Source organism: Hyperolius riggenbachi, chromosome 1 (assembly GCF_040937935.1).
Source record: "Hyperolius riggenbachi isolate aHypRig1 chromosome 1, aHypRig1.pri, whole genome shotgun sequence".
NCBI classification, from domain to species: domain Eukaryota; kingdom Metazoa; phylum Chordata; class Amphibia; order Anura; family Hyperoliidae; genus Hyperolius; species Hyperolius riggenbachi.
Genome location: NC_090646.1, coordinates 301,999,070 through 302,021,963, shown reverse-complemented (window position 1 = coordinate 302,021,963; position 22,894 = coordinate 301,999,070). Strand labels below are relative to the sequence as shown.

General features: G+C 47.5%; 1 protein-coding gene across 5 annotated transcripts in view; it reads left to right on the top strand.

Annotated features, from left to right (window-relative positions):
* TJP3 (tight junction protein 3) overlaps positions 1–22,894 on the top strand; it is a 628,414-nt gene that overhangs the window by 408,834 nt on the left and 196,686 nt on the right. For all 5 annotated transcript variants that reach the window (XM_068233793.1, XM_068233794.1, XM_068233796.1 and 2 more), the window contains one exon: positions 5,399–5,507. In XM_068233793.1, coding sequence (XP_068089894.1) covers positions 5,399–5,507 — 109 coding nt within the window. The remainder of the gene's footprint in view (positions 1–5,398; positions 5,508–22,894) is intronic.

Sequence of the window (22,894 nt, the reverse complement as noted above, 5' to 3'; positions counted from 1 at the left end):
CTGAACTCCCCATCAGATAGAAATCTTTGCAAGATGCTGCACACAAAGATGCTGTGCACATTCAAAAGATCAGTATCTGCAAAAGATCCGTTCCTGCAAAATGCATTCATAGTCTGATATCTGCAGATCCTCATACACACATTGTTTAACAGACATTCATCTGCAGATCATCTGCAGATCAGATCCACCAGGATGGATTTTCAGATCTGCAGATGATTGTCAGATATGCAGATGAAGTGTGTTTAAACAAGGTGTGTATGAGGATCTGCAGATATAGACTATGAATGCATTTTGCAGGGACGGATCTTTTGCAGGAACAGATCTTTTGCAGATACTGATCTGTTGAATGTGTACAGCATCTTTGTGTGCAGCATCTTGCAAAGATATTTGTCTGATGGGGAGTTCAGCTCAATAGAATAGACTGTGTAGGTATGGCTCTCATACTACATGGAAGGGGGTAAAATTGGTCTGTGATCTTTCATTTTCCAAAGACTATGGTCTGATGTGTGTATGCACCTTAAGGCTCTAAGCATTTGCCTTGTGAGTATTTTGATAATAGCATGAGAAATATACACTGAGAGTTAGCACAGTGTCCTCCAGACAAACTGCTAGTAACAATGCATCTGGGGGTGAATGCAGGGCATTGATTTGTGTTGATCTCAATCTCCTGGATGCACTGTTCAAAACACTGTAGAATGGTGTGCAGATCTGTTACCTCTGAGGGCAGAAATTCCAGCAACTCACTACCATAGCTTCCAACTGTCCCTCTTTGGGAACCAAATCCCTCTGTCCCTCTTTCTTTCTTATTTGTCCCTCTTTCAGGACTCGTGTACAGATTTATGTAAATATATGTATTTTCCTACTAAAATGTGTTTAATGTTCTCTAAACTTTATCTTTTACATTTATATATTTCTTATTTTCAAATGTTAATATACAAGAAAATGAACCAGAATAGGAAGGACCAATGTGGTTTGAACTATAACACAATATAATTTTCTTACAAAATCTTTATAGTATGTGTGACTATGGGTGTGTCGTGGGCATTGTTAGAGGTGTGGCTGAAGTATCCCTCTTTCAGATCTCAAATATTTGGGAGGTATGCACTACGATTAAGTCCTTGTGCTTACTCCTTCAAGGAAACAATCCACTCTCTCTGGTCCCAGTGCAGCAGCCATATAGCTTGATCTTCTGTCCGGCCAGACAATCCAGTAACTCTGTCTTTTAACAGCACACACAGAAAACAAGTCAATCCTCTGTCCCTTCTCTCTCCTCCTCCAGCATTGGTGCGCCAAAACTTCCCCCTCTCCTCGGGAACTGTCCTCCAAAAACTTTGTTCCTAAGTGGCACAGTAATCTTTCCTAAGTGCACCCCTAGTGGGCAGAACTGTGCACTGCACCCCATGAGGGTAAAAAAAGGTTTAGCATTAAACCTTAAAGTGGACCTGAACTCAGAGCTCCTCTCTGCTCTAAAAGATATACAGCCGCATAATAGCCTTTAAACAATAAAAAAACATTTTTGTTACAGCTGATACAAATCTTAAAATAAATCAGCAGTTTCTACTTCCTGATTCATGGAAGCAGACATATTGTTTACAGCCTGTGTGTTAAAATTGGCTTATTCCCTGTGTCACATGACTGCCATGGCAGATAAGCAGATAAGCCCATTTAAATGCACAAGCTGTAAACAATAGGTCTGCTTCCATGAATCAGGAAGTAGAAACTGCAGATTTATTTTAAGATTTTTATCAGCTGTAACAAAGAAATGTTTTTTGTTTAAAGGTTATTATGCTGTTGTGTATCTTATAGAGCAGAGGGGAAGTTCTGAGTTCAGGTCCACTTTAACATTACAAACAACCAATGAGGCTGTTATACAAGCATTCAATAGCTCCACCCTACTTTGGCCATCCACCATTGTGTTCCCTACTTAATCTTTTTTAAGCGTCAGATACAGTCCACCTTTCTATTTTTAAAGTTGATAAACTTTTTGGGATTAGATTTGATATTCCTAGTGATTGATTTCCAGTTTCAATCTTTGCCAGCCTAATATATTTTTTATTACAACTTTTATTGCACTCCTTATAATTGCATGATGCAGCATTGGTCCTACCCTTTTTTTAAGCCTCATCTGCTTTCTTTTTTTATTTTATCTCTAACCTTTCTATTCATCCATAGAGGTCTTTCTTTTTTATTCCTAAAAGTTTTATTTCCATATGGGATATATATATACTACAATATTGATTGAAGGAAAATGGCAAACTTTTAAACTTATTCTCCGTGTCCTTCCCTTGTAGTATACTGTCCCAGTCCACCAAACTTAGTGCATGTCTAAGTTGATGATTAATAATAATAATAATTAATCTCAAAGGCCCGGGAAAAGAGGTGGGTTTTAGACTTTTCTAAGCTCATAGAGCAGTAAAAAGCACTTTATAGACTCTCAGTAAATAGCTTAGGGCTTGTGATAGCGCTGGCGATTTATAATGTGAACATAGCCTTAGTGTGTGTTTGTGGTTGTTAAGCTATATATAGTGTGGAAATGTCAGGGTGTGTTTTAAGTGTGCATGGGTGTTTGTCTACATACTTCACATTCCAAGGTTTTTCCCCCTTAAGATTCCTGACAATTTTAGCATTTCATTTATCACTATTAGTATTAGATATAAAAAGGGGGGTTGTTTTGGCACGCTCCACACCCTATCCTACTCTATATCCTGCCTCAACCGTGGGTATGCTGCATGGAAAAATGTCACATATACATTCAATATCAATAAACAGTTCAATATCAACCATGCGCTGCCTCACAGTCCACTAGACAATGTCCACAAAGAGTAGATTCTCATGTAGATTATTCCACTCTGTTCCTCCTGAGATCCAATGCACCTCAAAAAAACATAGGAGAAAAAAACAAAGTTCATTGCATAGATTTTAGAGCTGTTGAGACCTTCCACCTGATATGTCCCACGCGGCATACTATGGTAACACCGCCTATCCCACCCCCCGAACTGGCTGCCCAGACCCACAGACAGCCCACACAGCTTAATAAATAGCACAGTGTAAGATCTTCAACTTCTCCCAACTTCGGATTATCCTCACGCACATTAATAAAAGATAAATTAAAATAATTGCGTAGGCTGTTTGTTTAGACTGTTGTTGGGGCCACCACTGCCAGGAACATGCAATCACTGTGTGTCTTGATGGGGGTCACCTTACTATCACTTGTGCACCCACCACCTACAAAAACCGTGCACCTTTCTTCCAGGCTGCCACAATCAGACAGCTAAAGCACATATATGCACAGCACGGTATTGCTCCTAAATTTCTTCCCCTGGCAAGTTCAGTCCCACCACTTCAGTCATAAACAGCCAACTGCAACTAAATATGCTTCCATAGTGTAAAAACTTTAATACAAAGAGATAAAAAGCGCTACTCACAAACATCAAAATGTTAACGCATATAGTAAAAAGCTCCGAGGACGTCTCCTCCAAACACTGCAAGCACCTCCTGCCCGTTTAGCCACGCCGATATTTAACTGTTTATTAGTATAGCAATAACATTTTTATTTTTTTTACTTACGCCATCAGTCATACACACATAATTTTTTTCAGGACAATCTAGGCTTACTTTGGGTAATATTTGTTTTCAATAATTCTTTAATTTCATAGGGGAAAAAATAGGCGTAAGTGCAGAAAATACAATTTTTTTTCATATTTCAGCCTTCAAAAATTTCACATGACAAGCGCCACAGTTATAAAACATCTCAATATATGTTACTTGTCTTTTCTGAGTTAAAATGATACACTACATGCAATACTTCATTACTAGTTGGGAATGTTGCATACCATTATCGCCAGCTTGTGTGTTTGCCGCAATTGGATCCGAACACTTCAGGACCCCAGCGTTGTTTACATTGCTAGGTAACAGAACAGTGATGTAGATTTACAGTGTTTGGTCCCGGAGTTGTTGCCTTAGCGATCTCTACAGTTGGCATCTATTACCAATGTCCACTAATCTTAGGGCTAAGTGTAGGTGACACAAGGGGTTAATTAGGTAGGTAGGAGTTAATATTTTTCTTGGGTGGGTGGGGGGGGGCACTTTATTATTTAAGGGGACACTGTTACTTTAATACTTTTTTTTTCTACTTTTTATTTCTTGCTTTCATGAATGAGTGCTGCTAGTAGCAGCGCACATTCACTGTTAAATGAATGCACGCACAAGCACATGCACGCATGGGACCGACAGGAGTGCGTACGTGCATGCGCTGGAGCGCTCAGTATTTTAACTGCAGGACGGGAATTTCCTATCCTGGAATTTACAAGGGGGGGGGGGGGGGGCAATTGGGATGTGAAATTCACGTCCTGAAATCTTAAGTGGCCAGAGATTTGAATGGTGTTGCTAGATGTACAGACACTCAGGGTGTGTACAGTGTGGATGTTTTTTTTTTTTTCACTCTTACTATGGGTCTGAAAAGTGGGGATGCTGTGTGTGGGGGAAGGGGGGTGGGGGGTGTTGGAGGTAACTCTGTAGGGGTGTGGGTCTATGCTGCGGTCCATTTTTTTACACTTTCACCTTCAGAGTGACACCCACTCTGAAGGTGAAAGTGTAAAAAAATAGAAGGCTTAGAAGGCGAAAGTATAAGATGGTACACAGCATAGAATGAATTGCTGGGGAAGTGGTGTCTAGGTGAGTTAATATCCTCCCTTACATTGCAGGACAATCTCACTTTTTTGCGAGATTGTTCTCGCTTCTACCTATTGGAGATAGTGTGAGTTATTTTCCTATTCTACACTCTTGGAATAAGTTTTTGAAAAAGGAATCCTACAGTACACTGTTTCTTCCAAATGCTGAGTCACTATGTATATTTCACGTGTATGCTCATAGCAGTTTGCTTAATGCTAATTTTAGATGGAAAATATTAGGATGCTTTTAAAGATGTCATGCTTAAAGTTAACCTGTGACTTTTAAAAAGGAAAAAAGGATACTTGCCTCTGGTGGGGGAAGCCTCTGGTTCCTAAAGAGGCTTCCTCGTACTTCAGCCAGTTTCAGCGCTGGGACCCCCAACGGTGGCCTCCTTGTGCATGTGAACTAGCACCACCCCACTCGGGCTTCGGTGGTAATAGCTGAGCCAGATCGGGTCCATACTACTGTGCAGACCCAATCCAGCCCAACTTTCCTGAAGAAATATGGGCGTGACGATACTAGTGCACCTGTGCAAGCTGTTTTTCAAGGGTCCCATGGCTGGAACTGGCCTAGGGAGGAGGATGAGGAGGGAAGCCACTTGAGGATCCAGAGGCTTTCCCCTCCTGAAGAACCCCATAGGGGGGTACTTTTTTGGCTTCAATCACTTTAAATAGATAACACATAAGAAAAAAATTAACAATTGTGTATATACTGGTGTAATTTCTAGGTGAATGATACAAGCTTTCATAACTTGACACGTGAAGATGCTGTGTTGTATCTCCTCAATCTCCCACAAAATGAAGATATCCTATTACTAACTCAAGGCAAAGAAGACAGTAAGTACTTGCAAGTTGCTTTTGATGTATGTAGATGAGAGGTTCTCTCTGGTGGATGTGGATTTTCCTGCAGGAAGGTTCCCAGCTTGGGTCAGTTGTTGTGTTTTCTTTGAATGACAACTTGCCAAATCCTACAATACTACTTGTTAAACCAGGGATCAAACAAATGTAGATATTCTTCAATGCCTTTTATTTGAAGGAGAAGCATTTCCAGATTGGTACCCGCTCCTCTGAAGGACTAAACTTCAACTGAGATCTCCACTTACTGTACTAAAATGCTTACCAAAAAGCACCATCTCCATTTGTGTTTTATCTTTTTATACTGCTCATATAACTTTTGACTCAATTGCATTACCGTATTTCGCGACGTATATGACGCTCCGGAATATAAGACGCACCCAGGTTTAGAGGGCAAAAAATTATAAACTAAACCTGGTGCATCCATATTTCAGGAGCGTCTTGTACATGGTGCCCTCCTGTGTCCCCATGTGTCCTCTTGTGTCCCCATGTCACCCCCCGGGTGTCGTCCTGTCACCCCCCGGGTGTCGTCCTGTCACCCCCCCGGGTGTCGTTGCTGTACCCCCCCCGGGTGTCGTTGCTGTACCCCCCCGGGTGTCGTTGCTGTATCCCCCCCCGGGTGTCGTTGCTGTACCCCCCCCGGGTGTCGTTGCTGTACCCCCCCCCCCCCCCGGGTGTCGTTGCTGTACCCCCCCCCCCGGGTGTCGTTGCTGTGCCCCCCCCGGGTGTCGTTGCTGTACCCCCCCCCCCCGGGTGTCGTTGCTGTACCCCCCCGGGTGTCGTTGCTGGTACCCCCCCCCCCCGGGTGTTGTTGCTGTACCCCCCTGGATCCTGGGGGTCGTTGCTGTACCCCCCGGGTGTCGTTGCTGTACCCCCCCCCCCGTGTCGTTGCTGTACCCCCCGGTGTCGTTGCTGTACCCCCCCGTGTCGTTGCTGTACCCCCCCGTGTCGTTGCTGTACCCCCCCGGGTGACGTTGCTGTACCCCTGGGAGACGTTGCTGTACCCCCCGGGTGTCGTTGCTGTACCCCCCTGGGTGTCGTTGCTGTACCCCCCCGGGTGTCGTTGCTGTACCCCCCCGGGTGTCGTTGCTGTACCCCCCCGGGTGTCGTTGCTGTACCCCCCCGGGTGGCGTTGCTGTACCCCCCCGGGTGGCGTTGCTGTACCCCCCCGGGTGGCGTTGCTGTACCCCCACCCCCCGGGTGTCGTTGCTGTACCCCCACCCCCCCCGGGTGTCGTTGCTGTACCCCCCCCCCCCCGGGTGTCGTTGCTGTACCCCCCCCCCCCCGGGTGTCGTTGCTGTACCCCCCCCCCCCCCGGGTGTCGTTGCTGTACCCCCCCCCGGGTGTCGTTGCTGTACCCCCCCCCGGGTGTCGTTGCTGTACCCCCCCCCGGGTGTCGTTGCTGTACCCCCCCCGGGTGTCGTTGCTGTACCACCCCCCCCCCGGGTGTCGTTGCTGTACCCCCCCCAGGTGTCGTTGCTGTACCCCCCCGGGTGTCGTTGCTGTACCCCCCCCCCCCCCCCGGTGTCGGTGCTGTACCCCCAGATGTCCCCCTGTCTTCCACAAGTGTCCCCCTGTCTTCCACAAGTGTCCCCCTGTCTCCCACAAGTGTCCCCCTGTCTCCCACAAGTGCCTCCTACACTCTGTGTCGCTGAGACCCCCGTGTGAGAAGCAGCAGAAGCTTACCTGAAGACATCGGCTCCTGTGTGCGGCTTCCTCTAGTGCCGGCTTCTAATGACGCGTAATTGATGATGCATCATTAGAAGCCGGCACTAGAGGAAGCCGCACACAAGAGCCAGATGTCTTCAATCGCCGCGGGCATGATGGAGTAGGTAAGCTTCTGCCGCTGCTGCTTCTCACACCGGGGGGGGGGGGGGACAAGCGGGGGGAAGGGGGAACGCATCCACAGCGGAACACAGGCAAGGCAGGGAATCCCCGATGTCGGCGGTTCGTATCGATGGGCGTCCGTAAGTCGGGTATTCCCTGCCTTTGCCGTGTAAGATGCAGGGACTTTTTCTCCCCATTTTTTGGGGAGAAAAAGTGCGTCTTATATGGCGGAAAATACGGTAATTTCTGTGTGTGTGTGTGTGTGTGTGTGTCTGTCTGTCTGTCTGTCTGTCTGTCTGTCTGTCTCTTACCCTGTGAAAGCCTCAGTATTTATATGTGTGTATGAATGCGTATATATAATACACGGCTCAAAAAAAATAAAGGGAACACTTAAACAACACAATGTAAGTCAATCACACTTCTGTGAAATCAAACTGTCCACTTAGGTAGCAACACTGATTGAGAAACAGTTTCACATGCAGTTGTGCAAATGGAATAGACAACATGTGGAAATTATAGGCAAGTAGCAAGACATCCCCCAATAAAAGAGTGGCTCTGCAGGTGGTGACCACAGACCACTTCTCAGTTTCTATGCTTTCTGGCTGATGATTTGGTCACTTTTAAATGCTGGCTTTGCTTTCACTCTATTGGTAGCATGAGACAGTCTACAACCCACACAAGTGGCTTTAGGTAGTGCAGTTCATCACAGATAGCACATCAATGTGAGCTGTGGCAAGGAGGTTTGCTTTGTGTCTGTCAGCATAGTATCCAGAGCATGGAGGCGCTACCAGGAGACAGGCCAGTACATCAGGAGAAGTGGAGGAGGCCCTAGGAGGGCAACAACCCAGCAGCAGGACCCTTACCTCTGCCTATGTACTAGGAGGAACAGGAGGAGCACTGCCAGAGTCCTGCAAAATGAGCTCCAGCGGGCCACAAATGTGCATGTCTGCTCAAACAGTCAGAAATGAGGTCCTGACATCGACAGGTGGGGTTGTGCTTACAGATAAAGACAAAATGAGGTATTGCACACCCTAATGCCTGGTACACACCATGCGTTTTCCCGCTCGATCCGCGGGCCGATCGGGATCGATTCGACTATTTCCGACATGCTCGATTTGGGCTTCGATGGTTCCTGCCGTCGATTTGCATGTTAAGTATGCAAAATCAACGGCAGGAACGATCGAAGCCGAAATCGAGCATGTCGGAAATAGGTGAATCGATCTCGATCGACCCGCGGATCGAGCGGAAAAACGCATGGTGTGTACTAGAGCTGGCCCGAACCTCTGATTTTAGGTTCGCGAACTTCCGCAAAAGGTTCGGTTGACGCGAACTTCCGCGAACCACAATAGACTTCAATGGGGATGCGAACTTTGAAAACTAGAAACATTTATGCTGGCCATAAAAGTGATGGAAAAGATGTTTCAAGGAGTCTAACAAATGGAGGGGGCATGGATGAGTGGGATAGATGCCAAGAGTCCTGGGGGAAAATCTGGATTTGACGCAAAGCAGCATTTGAAGGGCAGAAATCACATTGAATGCTAAATTGCAGGACTAAAGTGCTTTCAAACATCTTGCATGTGTATACATCAATCAGGGAGTGTAATTAGAAGGTAATGATCACGAAGGGGAATGGGCACATGTACATGCCTTTTGTTTTGTTGTTGCAGCCAGAAAAATTAGGCAGGCATGTACACGCACCAGAAAAATTAGTATAGCGGCCGCTGCTAGCAGAGGCCTTAAAAATTCAGGAATCTGCCTGGAGTCCTGGACCCTGTTGGTGGTGGCGGAGAAGGCAAGCGGCCTGCAGGCAGAGATGCTGTGTGTGGGGACTGACTTAGTCTTGGGGCGGGCAGTAGCCCTGACATCACCCTTATACGCATTGTAAAGCATACTTGCCAGCTTGTTCTGCATGTGCTGCATCCTTTCTGCCTTCAGGTGACTTGGTAACATGTCCGCCACTTTGTGCCTATACCGAGGGTCTAGTAGCGTGGCCACCCAGTACAGCACATTCCTTTTGAGTTTTTTATACGGGGGTCCCACAACAGGCTGGACAGCATGAGAGACGCCATCTGCACAAAGTTGGATCCAGACGTACTCTCCATCTCCCCTTGCTCTTCCTCAGTGACGTCAGGTAAGTCCTCCTCCCCCCAGCCATGAACAATACCATGGGGATGTTGAGCAGCACAAGCCCCTTGTGACGCCTGCTGTGGTTGTTCTTCTCCCGCTGCCTCCTCCTTCTCCACAGAAACACATTCCTCATCATCCGAGTCTGACTCCTCTTCCCCACACGACTTTTCGTCCTCCTCCCCCCTCTGTGCTGCCGCAGATATTGAGGAAACATCTGGTTCTGATGTAAATTGCTCCCACAACTGTTCCTGCCATAACTGTTCCTCTTCACTCTCCTCCACAGCTTGATCCACCACTCTATGCATGGCACGCTCCAGGAAGTAAGCGTAGGGGATCAAGTTGCTGATGGTGCCTTCACTGCGATTCACCAGGTTGGTCACCTCCTCAAACGGCTGCATGAGCCTGCATGCATTTCGCATCAGTGTCCAGTTGTTTGGCCACAACATCCCCATCTCCCCAGATTGTGTCCTTCTACTGAAATTGTAGAGGTACTTGGTGACAGCTTTCTCCTTTTCTAGCAGGCGAGAGAACATGAGCAGGGTCGAATTGCAGTGAGTCGGGCTATCACATATCAAGCATCTCACTGTCAAGTTGTTGTTTCTCCGCTGAATGTCCGCAAAGCGTGCCATGGCTATGTAAGACCACCTGAAATGCCCACACATCTTCCTGGCCTGCTTCAGGACGTCCTTTAAGCCTGGGTACTTTGACACAAATCTTTGAATGACTAGATTGAGCACATGTGCCATGCAGGGTACATGTGTCAGCTTTCCCAAATTCAAAGCGGAAAGGAGATTGCTGCCGTTGTCACACACCACATTGCCGATCTCCAGCTGGTGCGGGGTCAGCCATTGCTCCACCTGTTTGTTAAGAGCAGCCAGGAGAGCTGCTCCAGTGTGACTCTCCGCTTTGAGGCATGACATGTCTAAGATGGCGTGACACAGTCGTACCCGGCATGCAGCATAGGCCCTGGGGAGATGAGGCTGTGTAGCTGGAGAGAAGATTGCGGCACCAGCCGAGGAGGAGGATTACGACAGCGAAGAGGATGTAGCAGGCGGAGAGGAGGTGGCAGGAGGCCTGCCTGTAAGCCGTGGAGGTGTCACAACTTGATCTTCTGCACAGCCACGTACTCCCTGCTTGCCATCGGTCCCCAGGTTGACCCAATGGGCTGTGTAAGTAATGTAGCGGCCCTGACCGTGCTTGGAAGACCAGGCATCCGTGGTCAGGTGGAACCTTGACCCAACGCTGTGTGCCAGAGATGACACCACTTGCCTCTCCACTTCACGGTGCAGTTTGGGTATCGCCTTTTTAGAGAAATAATTGCAGCTTGGCATCTTCTACTGCAGTGTCCCAATGGCCACAAATTTACGGAAGGCCTCAGAGTCCACCAGCTTGTATGGTAACAGCTGGCGAGCTAACAGTAACGCCACGCCAGCTGTCAGACGCCGGGCAAGGGGGTGACTGGCAGAAATTGGCTTCTTCCGCTCAAATTTCCTTCACGGACACCTGGCTGCTGTGGGCAGAGGAGCAGGAACAGATCAAGGTCAGAGGCGGAGTGGAGGAGGGTGGCTGTGAAGGTGCAAGGGAGAAAGTGCAAGGGAGAAAGCGGCTGAAGACGCTGCACCTGAAGGAGAAAGAGGAGGAGGGTGGCTTTTCTTTTGTGTGCTGCTTTTCCTCAGGTGCTCTTCCCATTGCAGTTTGTGCCTTTTCTCCATGTGCCTTCGTAAGGCTTTTGTCCCTACGTGAGTGTTGGCCTTTCCACTGCTCAATTTTTGGAGGCAGAGAGAACAGATGGCTTTGCTCCGATCTGAGGCAGACACACTAAAAAATTTCCAAACCGCTAAACCCCCCTGGGGTGATGGCACTGTGTTGGCCTCAGCAGCTGACGTTGAAGGGCATGTTGGCTGGCTGTCCATAGGTGGCGATACATGGCGCCGGACGCTGCCACCAGCTGTTTCTGACGTCTATCTCCCCCTGCTTCTTTCAGCAACTCGTCTCCTCCTACTCCTCTCTGACTCCCCCTCTGAACTGTCCCCCTTTTCATCTCCTCTATTGGGAACATACGTGGATTCCGTATCATCGCCATCATCATAATCATCCTGCCTAGCTTCGCTTGCCTCAGACACCTCCAAAACTGCACCAACAGCAGGTACTTTATAATCCTCCTCCTCACACGTTACGTCCATAGTGTCGCCTAACTCGCACATATGAGGTGGTGTAACTTGCTTAGCGCCTTCATCTTGTTATTGCAGTAGTGGCTGGGAATCAGTGATTTCACCACCAAATAACACCTGCGAAGTGTCAAATGCAGTGGATGTGGTGCTTGTAGTAGCGCTGGTGGCTGCGGAAGATGAGGTGTTCTGTGTTAAATAGTCAACCACGTCCTGACAATCTCGTGCCTTCTTCTGAGCACTGTACTTTGGGCCAGGGCCGCACAAAATCACATCAAAACGACCTCGCACAGACCTGTCGGTGCCGGGTGGCCTTCCTCTGGGTCTGCCTCTTCCTCTACCTGGTTTATCCGTTTTGTCCATCTCAGGGGGGATGCTAAGTATATGCTGTGATGAGGTGGGTTCACTGAACACAACAGCTAGGTAACAGCATCCATGGCTACAATTACTAGGTAATGCCTAATGATGTTGATCTTATCTGATTGCCATCTGGAGTCGGGAAGGAATATTTTCCCTTTTGGGGCTAATTGGACCATGCCTTGTAAGGGTTTTTCGCCTTCCTCTGGATCAACAGGGTTATGTGAGGGAGCAGGCTGGAGTTGTACTTTGTACTGGTTGAACTCGATGGACGTATGCCTTTTTTCAACCAAAATAACTATGTAACTATGCATATGCTGTGATGAGGTGGGTTCACTGAACACAACAGCTAGGTATATGCTGTGATGAGGTGGGTTCACTGAACACAACAGCTAGGTATATGCTGTGATGAGATGGGTTCACTGAACACAACAGCTAGGAATATGCTGTGATGAGGTGGGTTCACTGAACACAGCAGCTGGGTATATGCTGTGATGAGGTGGGTTCACTGAACACAGCAGCTAGGTATATGCTGTGATGAGGTGGGTTCACTGAACACAGCAGCTAGGTATATGCTGTGATTAGAGATAAGCCGAACGGTTCGCCGGCAAACGGTTCCACTCGAACTTCGGGTGGTTCGCCTTCGCCAGCGAAGGTGAACTTTCCCGGAAGTTCGATTCGCCCCATAATGCTCTATGAGGGTCAACTTTGACCCTCTGCATCACAGTCAGCAGGCGCATTGTAGCCAATCCGGCTACACTAAGCCCTGGAGCCCCACCCCCCTTATATAAGGCAGGCTCCGGCGGCCATTAGCCTCACTCGTGTGCCTGCTAGAGACAGACTAGGGACAGCTGCTGCAGACTTGTTCTCTTAGGGACAGATTAGTCAGGCTCTTGCCTTCTTAGCTTGCTCCTAGCTGAATCTTATTGCTATAATAGCGCCCCAGAACAGCTCTTTTCAGAGCTCATCCTGCTTGTGTGAATTTTTTTTTCTGTGTTTGAAACTGACACTTGTGTTTTTTAGACAGCATTGCTAATTCATACTGTGTGTCCCACTGCCAGCAGCAACAGCAGCAGCACATTCAGTGACTACCTGTGTGTGTGAGACACTTGTGTTGCTTAGACAGCATTGCTAATTCATAATGTGTGTGTCCCACTGCCAGCAGCCCACCAGCATTCAGCAGCACATTCAGTGACTACCTGTGTGTTTGACAGCTGCACATTGTACTACCCACCCAGTACTTCATTTACCTACTAGCTAGGCTAGGGTCAGTACCTATTCAGTAAGGAGTTCAAGGCAAGACTTCCTAACACTGCAGGGTGGCCTCCTGAGCGCGTCCCAGTGGCTGCAGCTCTTGAGCGCTTTGAGTCCGACAGGAGAAAAGCGCTATATAAATGTTCAGATTATTATTATTATTATTATTATTACTACTAGTACCTGTTGTGTTTAGTTAACCCACCTCATCACTGCATACACCTACATTTGTGTTGAGTGAACCCACCTCGCTGCACATACTGTAACTACCTTTTGTGTTGAGTGAACTTGCCTCACTGCATATAATGACCTTTTAAGTTGAGTGAACTCACCTCACTGCATATATAACTACCTTTGGGTTGAGTGAACTCACCTCACTGCATATCTACCTTTTTTCTGTTGAGTGAACTCACCTCAATGCATATAACTAATTAACTACCTTTGTGTTGAGTGAACTTGCCTCACTGCATATAATGACCTTTTAAGTTGAGTGAACTCACCTCACTGCATATATAACTACCTTTGGGTTGAGTGAACTCACCTCACTGCATATCTACCTTTTCTGTTGAGTGAACTCATATCACTGCATATATAACTACCTTTGTGTTGAGTGAACTCAGCTGACTGCATCTAACTACCTTTTGTGTTCAGTGAACTCACCTCACTGCATATATAACTACCTTTGGGTTGAGTGAACTCACCTCACTGCATATCTACCTTTTCTGTTGAGTGAACTCATATCACTGCATATATAACTACCTTTGTGTTGAGTGAACTCAGCTGATTGCATCTAACTACCTGTTGTGTTCAGTGAACTCACCTCACTGCATATATAACTACCTTTGGGTTGAGTGAACTCACCTCACTGCATATCTACCTTTTCTGTTGAGTGAACTCACCTCACTGCATATACCTAGCTTCCCCCCGAGATGGACAAAATGGAAAAATGAGGTAGAGGAAGAGGTAGAGGCAGACCCAGAGGAAGGCCACCTGGCACTGGCAGGTCTGTGCGAGGTGGTGTTGCTGTGATTTTGTGCGGACCTGGCCCAAAGTACAGTGCTCAGAAGAAGGCACGTGCCATCACTTCCCAAAATTGTGAAGACGTGGTTGAGTATTTAACACAGAACACATCATCTCCCGCAGCCACCAGCGCTACAACAAGCACCACATCCGCTGCTATTTTGTGGTGGTGGTGGTGAAATCACTGATTCACAGCCACTACTGCAACAACAAGAAGGCGCAGGTACACCACCTCATACGTCTGAGTTAGGTGGCGATAGTATGGACGTAACGTGTGAGGAGGGGCATGATGAACCACCTGAAATTGGTGCAGTTGTGGAGTTGTCTGAGGAAAGCGAAACTGGGCAGGAGGATTATGATGACGATTATACGGATGTCACGTATGTTCCCAATAGAGGAGATGACCAGGGGGACAGTTCAGAGGGGGAGCCAGAGAGGAGTAGGAGGAGACGACTCCATGATAGAAGCAGAGGGAGCTTGTCCTCAGAAACAGCTGGTGGCAGTGTTCGGCGCCATGTATCGCCAGCTATGGCCAGCCAGCCAACATGCTCTTCAAGGTCAGCTGTTAATGCCACCGCAGTGCCATCACCCCTGGGGGGCTCAGCGGTTTGGAAATATTTTACGGTGTGTGCCTCAGATAGGAGCAAAGCCATCTGTTCTCTCTGCCTCCAAAAATTGAGCCGTGGAAAGGCCAACACTCACGTAGGGACAAGTGCCTTACGAAGGCACCTGGAGAAAAGGCACAAACAGCTATGGGAAGAACACCTGAGGAAAAGCAGCACCCCTCAAAAGACAAGCCACCCTCCTTCTCCTCTACCTCCTTCAGGTGCATCGTCTTCATCCACTTTCTCCCTTGAACCTTCACAGCCACCCTCCTTCACACCGCCTCTGCCCTTGAGCGGTTTCTGCTCCTCTGCCCACAGCAGTATCCAGGTGTCCGTGAAGGAAGTCTTTCCATCTCCCCAGAGCCTACGCTGCATGCCAGGTACGACGGTGTCACGCAATTCTAGACATGTCTTGCCTCAAAGCGGAGAGTCACACTGGAGCAGCTCTCCTGGCTGCTCTTAACAAACAGGCGGAGCAATGGCTGACCCCGCACCAGCTGGAGATCGGCAACATGGTGTGTGACAACGGCAGCAATCTCCTTTCCGCTTTGAATTTAGGAAAGCTGACACATGTACCCTGCATGGCACATGTGCTGAATCTGGTCGTGCAAAGATTTGTCTTAAAGTACCCAGGCTTAGAGGATGTCCTGAAGCAGACCAGGAAGTTGTGTGGGCATTTCAGGTGGTCTTATATGGCCATGGCACGCTTTGCGGACATTCAGCGGAAAACAACTTGCCGGTGAGACGTTTGATATGCGATAGCCCAACTCGCTGGAATTCGACCCTGCTCGTGTTCTCTCGCCTGCTAGACCAGGAGAAAGCCGTCACCCAGTACCTGTACAACTACAGTAGAAGGACACAATCTGGGAAGATGGGGATGTTGTGGCCCAACAGCTGGACACTGATGCGAAATGCATGCAGGACCATGCGGCCGTTTGAGGAGGTGACCAACCTGGTGAGTCGCGCTGAAGGCACCATCAGCGACTTGATCCCCTACGCTTACTTCCTGGAGCGTGCCGTGCGTAGAGTGGTGGATGAAGCTGTGGAGGAGCGGGAACAGGAACAGCTACGGCAAGAGGATTCGTGGGAGCGATTTACATCCGAACCACATGTTTCCTCGACACCTGCGGCACCACAGAGGGGGGAGGAGGAGGAAGAAGAGGAGTCATGTGGGGAAGGAGAGGAGTCGGACTCGGATGACGATTATGAGGAAGGTGTTTCTGTGGAGGAGGAAGAGGCGGCGGCAGAAGAACAACCGCAGCAGCCATCACAGGGGGCTTCTGCTGCTCCACGTTCCTGTGGTATTGTTCGTGGCTGGGGGGAGGAAGAGGAGTTGCGTGACGTCACTGTGGAAGAGCAAGAGGAGATGGAGAGTACGTCTGGATCCGACTTTGTGCAGATGGCCTCTTTCATGTTGTCCAGCCTGTTGAGGGACCCCGTATTAAAAAACTCAAGGTGAATGACCTATACTGGGTGGCCACGCTACTAGACCCTCGGTACAGGCACAAAGTGGCAGACCTGTTACCAACTCAACATAAGGCGGAAAGGATGCAGCACTTGCAGAACAAGCTGTCAATGATGCTTTAGAATGCATTTAAGAGTGATGTGACAGTACAACGCAATAAAGGTACCACTGGCAGTAATACTCCTCCTCCTCACCAGTCCACGCAGGCAAGGACAGGACGCTCCAGCGATCTCTGGGTGATGTCGGACATGCGGACATTCTTTAGTCCAACGCCTCGCAGTAGCCCTTCGGGATCCACCCTCCACCAACACCTGGACCGGCAGGTAGCCGACTACCTGGCCTTAAGTGTGGATGTACACACTGCGACTGCGAGCAACGAGGATGAACCCTTGCTCTACTGGTTGCGCATGCTTGACCTGTGGCCAGAGCTGTCCCAATTTGCCATACAACTTCTCTCTTGCCCTGCCGCAAGCGTCCTGTCAGAAAGGACCTTCAGTGCAGCTGGAGGCATTGTCACTGAGAAGAGAAGTCGCCTAAGTCATGACAGTGTTCAGTACCTGAGCTTTATCAAAATGAATGAGGCATGGATCCCTGAGGGCTATTGCACGACTGAAGACTAAGTCAGTCCCCACACACAGCATCTCTGCCTGGAGGCCGCTTGACTGCCTTCTCCGCCACCACCACTAGGGTCCAGGACTCTAGGCGGATTCCAGAATTTTTAAGGCCGCTGCTAGCAGCGGCCGCTATACTAATTTTTCTGGGGCGTGCACATGCCTGCCTAATTTTTCTGGCTGAACTGCAGGCGGCTGCAACAAAAAAACAAAAGGCATGTACATGTGCCCATCCCCCTTCGTGATCATTACCTTGCCGCGGTGAAGGGGCTTACGCACCAGTCCAGCACGGCCGTCACTACACAAACGGCTGTTTGCAGTCACTGCATACCTTTCACTGCATCTGTGACCTGCACATTATACCTGGCAGTCAATGCATAACTTGCACTTGAATGGATGGCAGACTTGCCCTCCATAACGGATTCCCATTAAAGGATTTAAAGTTGATTCATTACAATTAGGGCCTCAAAAGGTCCTCCTGAGTCCTGTATTGTTATTTTTGGTCACTACCTCGGGGCGGGCATGCCTGCCTGCTGCCCTCCTTGCCTGGATGTGTGGTGGGAGCCGTTTGTTAGGCTACAACTCCGGACCGGAATCACACCAGGAAGGGTTCCCTCCGCCATTAGCCATGGTCAGTGGGCACGATGGCAGACTTGACCTCCATAACAGATTCTCGCCGGATACCAACCTGGTGAATCACAGTGAAGGCATCATCAGACTTGCCCTCCATAACGGATTCCCGTTAAAGGATTTAAAGTTGATTCATTACAAGTAGGGCCTCGAAAGGTCCTCCTGAGTCCTGTATTGTTGTTTTTGGTCACTCCTCGGGGCGGGCGTGCATGCCTGCCTGCTGCCCTCCTTGCCTGGATGTGTGGTGGTAGCCGTTGCTCAGGCTCCAACTCCGGAACGCAATACAACCATCTACAGTTTCAAACAATTTAAAAATACAACCATCTACATTTTAAAACAATTGAAAAGTACAGCCATCTACAGTTTCAAACAATTTAAAAAATGGCAAAAAACTTGCCCTCCGTAAAACATTCTTGGCAAATGCTTTCAACTTGGTTTGCCTTCCGCTGGGTCAAGGGTCCATCTGACCACAGATGCCTGGTCTGCAAAGCACGGTCAGGGCAGCTACAGCATGGGTCTCAGCAGGCTCCCACTTCGGGCCGGAATCCAACCTTCATTCCCCGCCCATTACCCGTGGTGACAATGGCAGACTTGCCCTCCATAACGGATTCCCGTTAAAGGATTTAAAGTTGATTCATTACAATTAGGGCCTCAAAAGTCCTCCTGAGTCTTGTATTGTTATTTGTGGTCACTACCTCGGGGCGGGCGTGCATGCCAGCCTGCTGCCCTCCTTGGGTGTGTAGTGTTAGCCGTTGTTCAGGCTCCACACCGGATTCCATCCCTCATTCCCCGGCCATTACCCGGGGTCACAAATGGCAGACTTGCCCGCCTCCATATGATTCTCGTGAAAGGAATGTGATGTCATCTTTACCCGCTATAACTGGTTCTCGTTAAAGGATTTAAAGTACATTCATTTCAAATACAGCAAGCCCTCGATAGTGCTCCTGTATTGTTATTTTTGGTCACTACCCCGGGGCGGGCGTGGGCAGCACAGTGGTGTAGTAGTTAGCGCTCTCGCCTTGCAGCACTGGGTCCCTGGTTCGAATCCCAGCCAGGGCACTATCTGCAAAGAGTTTGTATGTTCTCTCCGTGTCTGCGTGGGTTTCCTCCGGGCAGTCCGGTTTCCCCCCACATTCCAAAAACATACGGATAAGTTAATTGGCTCCCCCTAAAAATTGGCCCTAGACTACAGTACTTACACTACATAATATAGACATATGGCAATGGTAGGGATTAGATTGTGAGCTCCTTTGAGGGACAGTTAGTGACAAGATATATATATATATATATATATATATATATATATATATATATATATATATATATATATATATATATATACACTGTACAGCGCTTCGTAATATGTTCAAACCCCATTACCCGGGGTCACAATGCCAGACTTGCCCGCCTCCATAGGATTCTCATTGTAGCGGTACTGAACAAGTACACAGCAAGTAGAAAATGTAATTTAAAAACAAAACGTAAGCTTTTTAACAATGCCATGGAAAGTTGAGAAGGCAGTCACACATTACCTGACATCACTGAGTGAGGAAGAGCAATCTCGCCATGTTGCGCAGTAGTCCAGCATGGCCGTCACTACACAAACAGCTGGTAACTTGCGGTGCGTTACACAGTTAGTTTAGTGCGTCAGTGTGAAGCAGTACTCTAATTACACTACCTGATTGATGTATACACATGCAAGATGTTTTAAAGCACGTTAGGCCTGCAATTTAGCATTCAATGTGATTTCTGCCCTTAAAATGCTGTTTTGCATCACATCCAGATTTTTCCCCGGGACTTTTGGCATGTATCCCACTCCGCCATGCCCCCCTCCAGGTGTTAGACCCCTTGAAACATCTTTTCCATCACTTTTGTGGCCAGCATAATTTTTTCTATTTTTCAAAGTTCGCCTCCCCATTGAAGTCTATTGCGGTTCGCAAACTTTTTTGCGAACTGAACCTTCCGCGGAAGTTCGCGAACCTAAAATCGGAGGTTCGGCCCATCACTAGCTGTGATGAGGTGGGTTCACTGAACACAGCAGCTAGGTATATGCAGTGAGGTGGGTTCACTGAACACAACAGCTAGGTATATGCTGTGATGAGGTGGGTTCACTGAACACAACAGCTAGGTTTATGCAGTGAGGTGGGTTCACTGAACACAAAAGGTAGGTATATGCAGTGAGGTGGGTTCACTGAACACAACAGCTAGGTATATGCTGTGATGAGGTGGGTTCACTGAACACAACAGCTAGGTATATGCTGTGATAAGGTGGGTTCACTGAACACAACAGCTAGGTATATGCTGTGATGAGGTGGGTTCACTGAACACAACAGCTAGGTATATGCAGTGAGGTGGGGTCACTCACCACAAAAGGTAGGTATATGCAGTGAGGTAGGTTCACTGAACACAACAGCTAGGTATATGCTGTGATGAGGTGGGTTAACTGAACACTACAGCTAGGTATATGCTGTGAAGTGGGTTCACTGAACACAAAAGGTAGGTATATGCTGTGATGAGGTGGTTTCACTAAACACAACAGGTACTAGGTATATGCAGTACTAGGTATTACAATGTGCACCTGTCACACAGGTAGTCACTGAATGTGCTGGGCCTGGCTGGCAGTGGCACACACACAGTATGAATTATCAAGGCTGTCTATGCAACACAAGTGTCAGTGGGACACACAGAAAAAAAAATAGATCACAAGAACAAGATTAGCTCTCAAAAGAGCTGTTGTGGGGTGCTATTTTAGCAATAAGAATCAGCCAGGAGCAAGCTAACAAGCTTACAAGAGCCTAACTACTGCAGGCACACGAGTGACTGTAATGGCCGGCACTGCCTGCCTTATATAAGGGGGAGTGGCTCCAGGAGATAGTGTAGCCTGATTGGCTACAATGGGCCTGCTGACTGTGATGTAAAGGGTCAAAGTTGACCCTAATGGTGCACTATGGGGGCTATTCGAACTTCCACAAAAGTTCGCCTTCACTTGTGAACGCGAACCACCGGAAGTTCGCCTGGAACCGTTCGGGCCATCTCTAGTGTGTACCCAGCATAAGATAATCACAGCAGGTTGGTAACAAATATGCAAATACTTAATGGGTGCAGTATCTATAAAACCAGGATTACGACCTGGTAATTCTATTTTTGACAACCCTCCAGGACAGTGACATTGAGACTTGGGCTCCGCCCCCTGGAAACAGGAAACACCCAGCGTGAGCTCTATAAATCTGTTCCCAGGTATCCACACCTCAGTTGTGCCCAAGACCTGAACCTAGTCATACTGGATACCCTAATACTTTCTTACCCACATCAAAATACATGATGCTTAACGGGTGGGAACTAAGGACTGTCCTGGAGGGTTGTCAAAAATAGAATTACCAGGTCGTAATCCTGTTTTTTTCATCCAACCCTCCAGGACAGTGACATTGAGATGATAAACAAGAAATCACCCACCTTAGGGCGGGACCACAGCCTGTAGAACTTTCCTCCCGAAGGACTGTTCTCCTGCTGTCATCAGATCTAGACGGTAATGTCTGACGAACGTGTTGACACTCCTCCATGTTGCTGCCTGGCAGATCTCTGATGCCGATGCCCCAGCTCTATAGGCCCAGGAGGTTGCAATAGCTCTAGTAGAGTGTGCTGTGATCTCTTTAGGTGACTCCAACTGCCTCAATTTGTAAACTTCCTCAATACAAACCTTGAGCCATCTTGCTATCGAAGCTTTTGTCATTTTTTTTTCCCACTTCATTTCCAGTGAAATTGACAAATAACCTCTCTGTTTTCCTGAGTTGCTTCACTCTTTTTAAGTATATTAGTAAGCACCTCCTTACATCCAGCTTGTGCCACTGCTTCTCTTTTGGATGAACTGCTTTATTGCAGAAGGTAGGCAATATTATCTCTTGCCCCCTATTAGACACTGATGATACTTTTGGTAAAAAAAATCAGTTACCGTCTTCAATATCACTCGGTCTTCAAATATAGAACAGAATTGTTCATCACTGCTTAGTGCCTCTAATTCGCTTACTCTTTTTGCAGAGGTAATGGCTACTAAGAATATGGTTTTAATTGTAAGATTCCTTAACGAAATTTCTTCTAGAGGTTCGAATGGCTCTTCCATAAGTACATTGAGAACTAAAGATAGGTCCCACCTAGGACATGATTTCTTAACTATTGGCCTTGATCTTTCTACTGATTTCATAAATCTGATCACCTGGGGATCTAAGGCTAATGTCTTATCAACGAAAACAGAAATTGCTGCTAATTGTACCTTAATTGTACTTAAGGAAAAACCCCTCTAAATTCCATCTTGCAGGAACTCAAGAATTGTCGGTAATTTATTGTCTTTAACTTTATTTCCCTTTTTCCAGTCTAAAAAAAGTCTTCCAATACTTAGAATAGATTGATCTGGTTACTTTCTTTCTGCTATTCAGAACAGTCTTGATCACTCTGTCTGACAAGCCCTTGGACTTCAGAACATCCCTTTCAGAAACCACGCTTTTAGATGCATATTTGGAACATGTACCCATCTGTGTTCCTCTTGATCTAAAAGTAATTCCTGCTGAGGGAGGAGTAAAGGATCTTTTTTCAGCATTTTTAGTAACAACGGGTACCATGATCGTTTTGGCCAGTCTGGTGCTATTAATATCAGTCATTCTGGACAGTTTCAACTTCTGTAATACAAGAGGAATCAAGGGGATTGGTGGAAAGGCATATGCTTTGCTGAAAATCAAAATCTTGGGCCAACGCATCTATTGCACATGCCCCCCATTTTGAATACTTCTGGGTTGAGCATCAGCTCGGAATTTGACAGTCTTTGTCTGCTTAGGTCGGCCATTCGATTTAATGTCCCTTTCAGATGGACTGCTGTTAACGATAGCAGATTCAGATCTGCCCAATCTAAGATCTTCAGTGACACTTCTAGGAGTTTTCTGGACCTTGTCCCTCCTTGTTTGTTCAGATAGGCTACTACTGTTATGTTGTCTGAACGAACCTGAAGATGATGCCCCTTTAGACACTCTGATGCTTGTAATAGGGCCATCTGAACTGCCTTCATTTCTCTGACGTTGGATGACTCTTTCCTTACTGGGTCTGTCCATGACCCTTGCAGGTATAGTCCATCCACGTGGGCTCCCCAACCCATCAAACTTGCGTCTGTTGTTATAATCTTTGTTGGGGGAGACCTCCATAGTCTTCCTAACTGAAGATTTTTTATATCTATCCACCAAGACAGTGATTCCTTTACCCAGGTTGGTATTGATAACACTCTTTCTAAATCGCCCTGATTTCTGTTCCAGTTTTCCAGTAG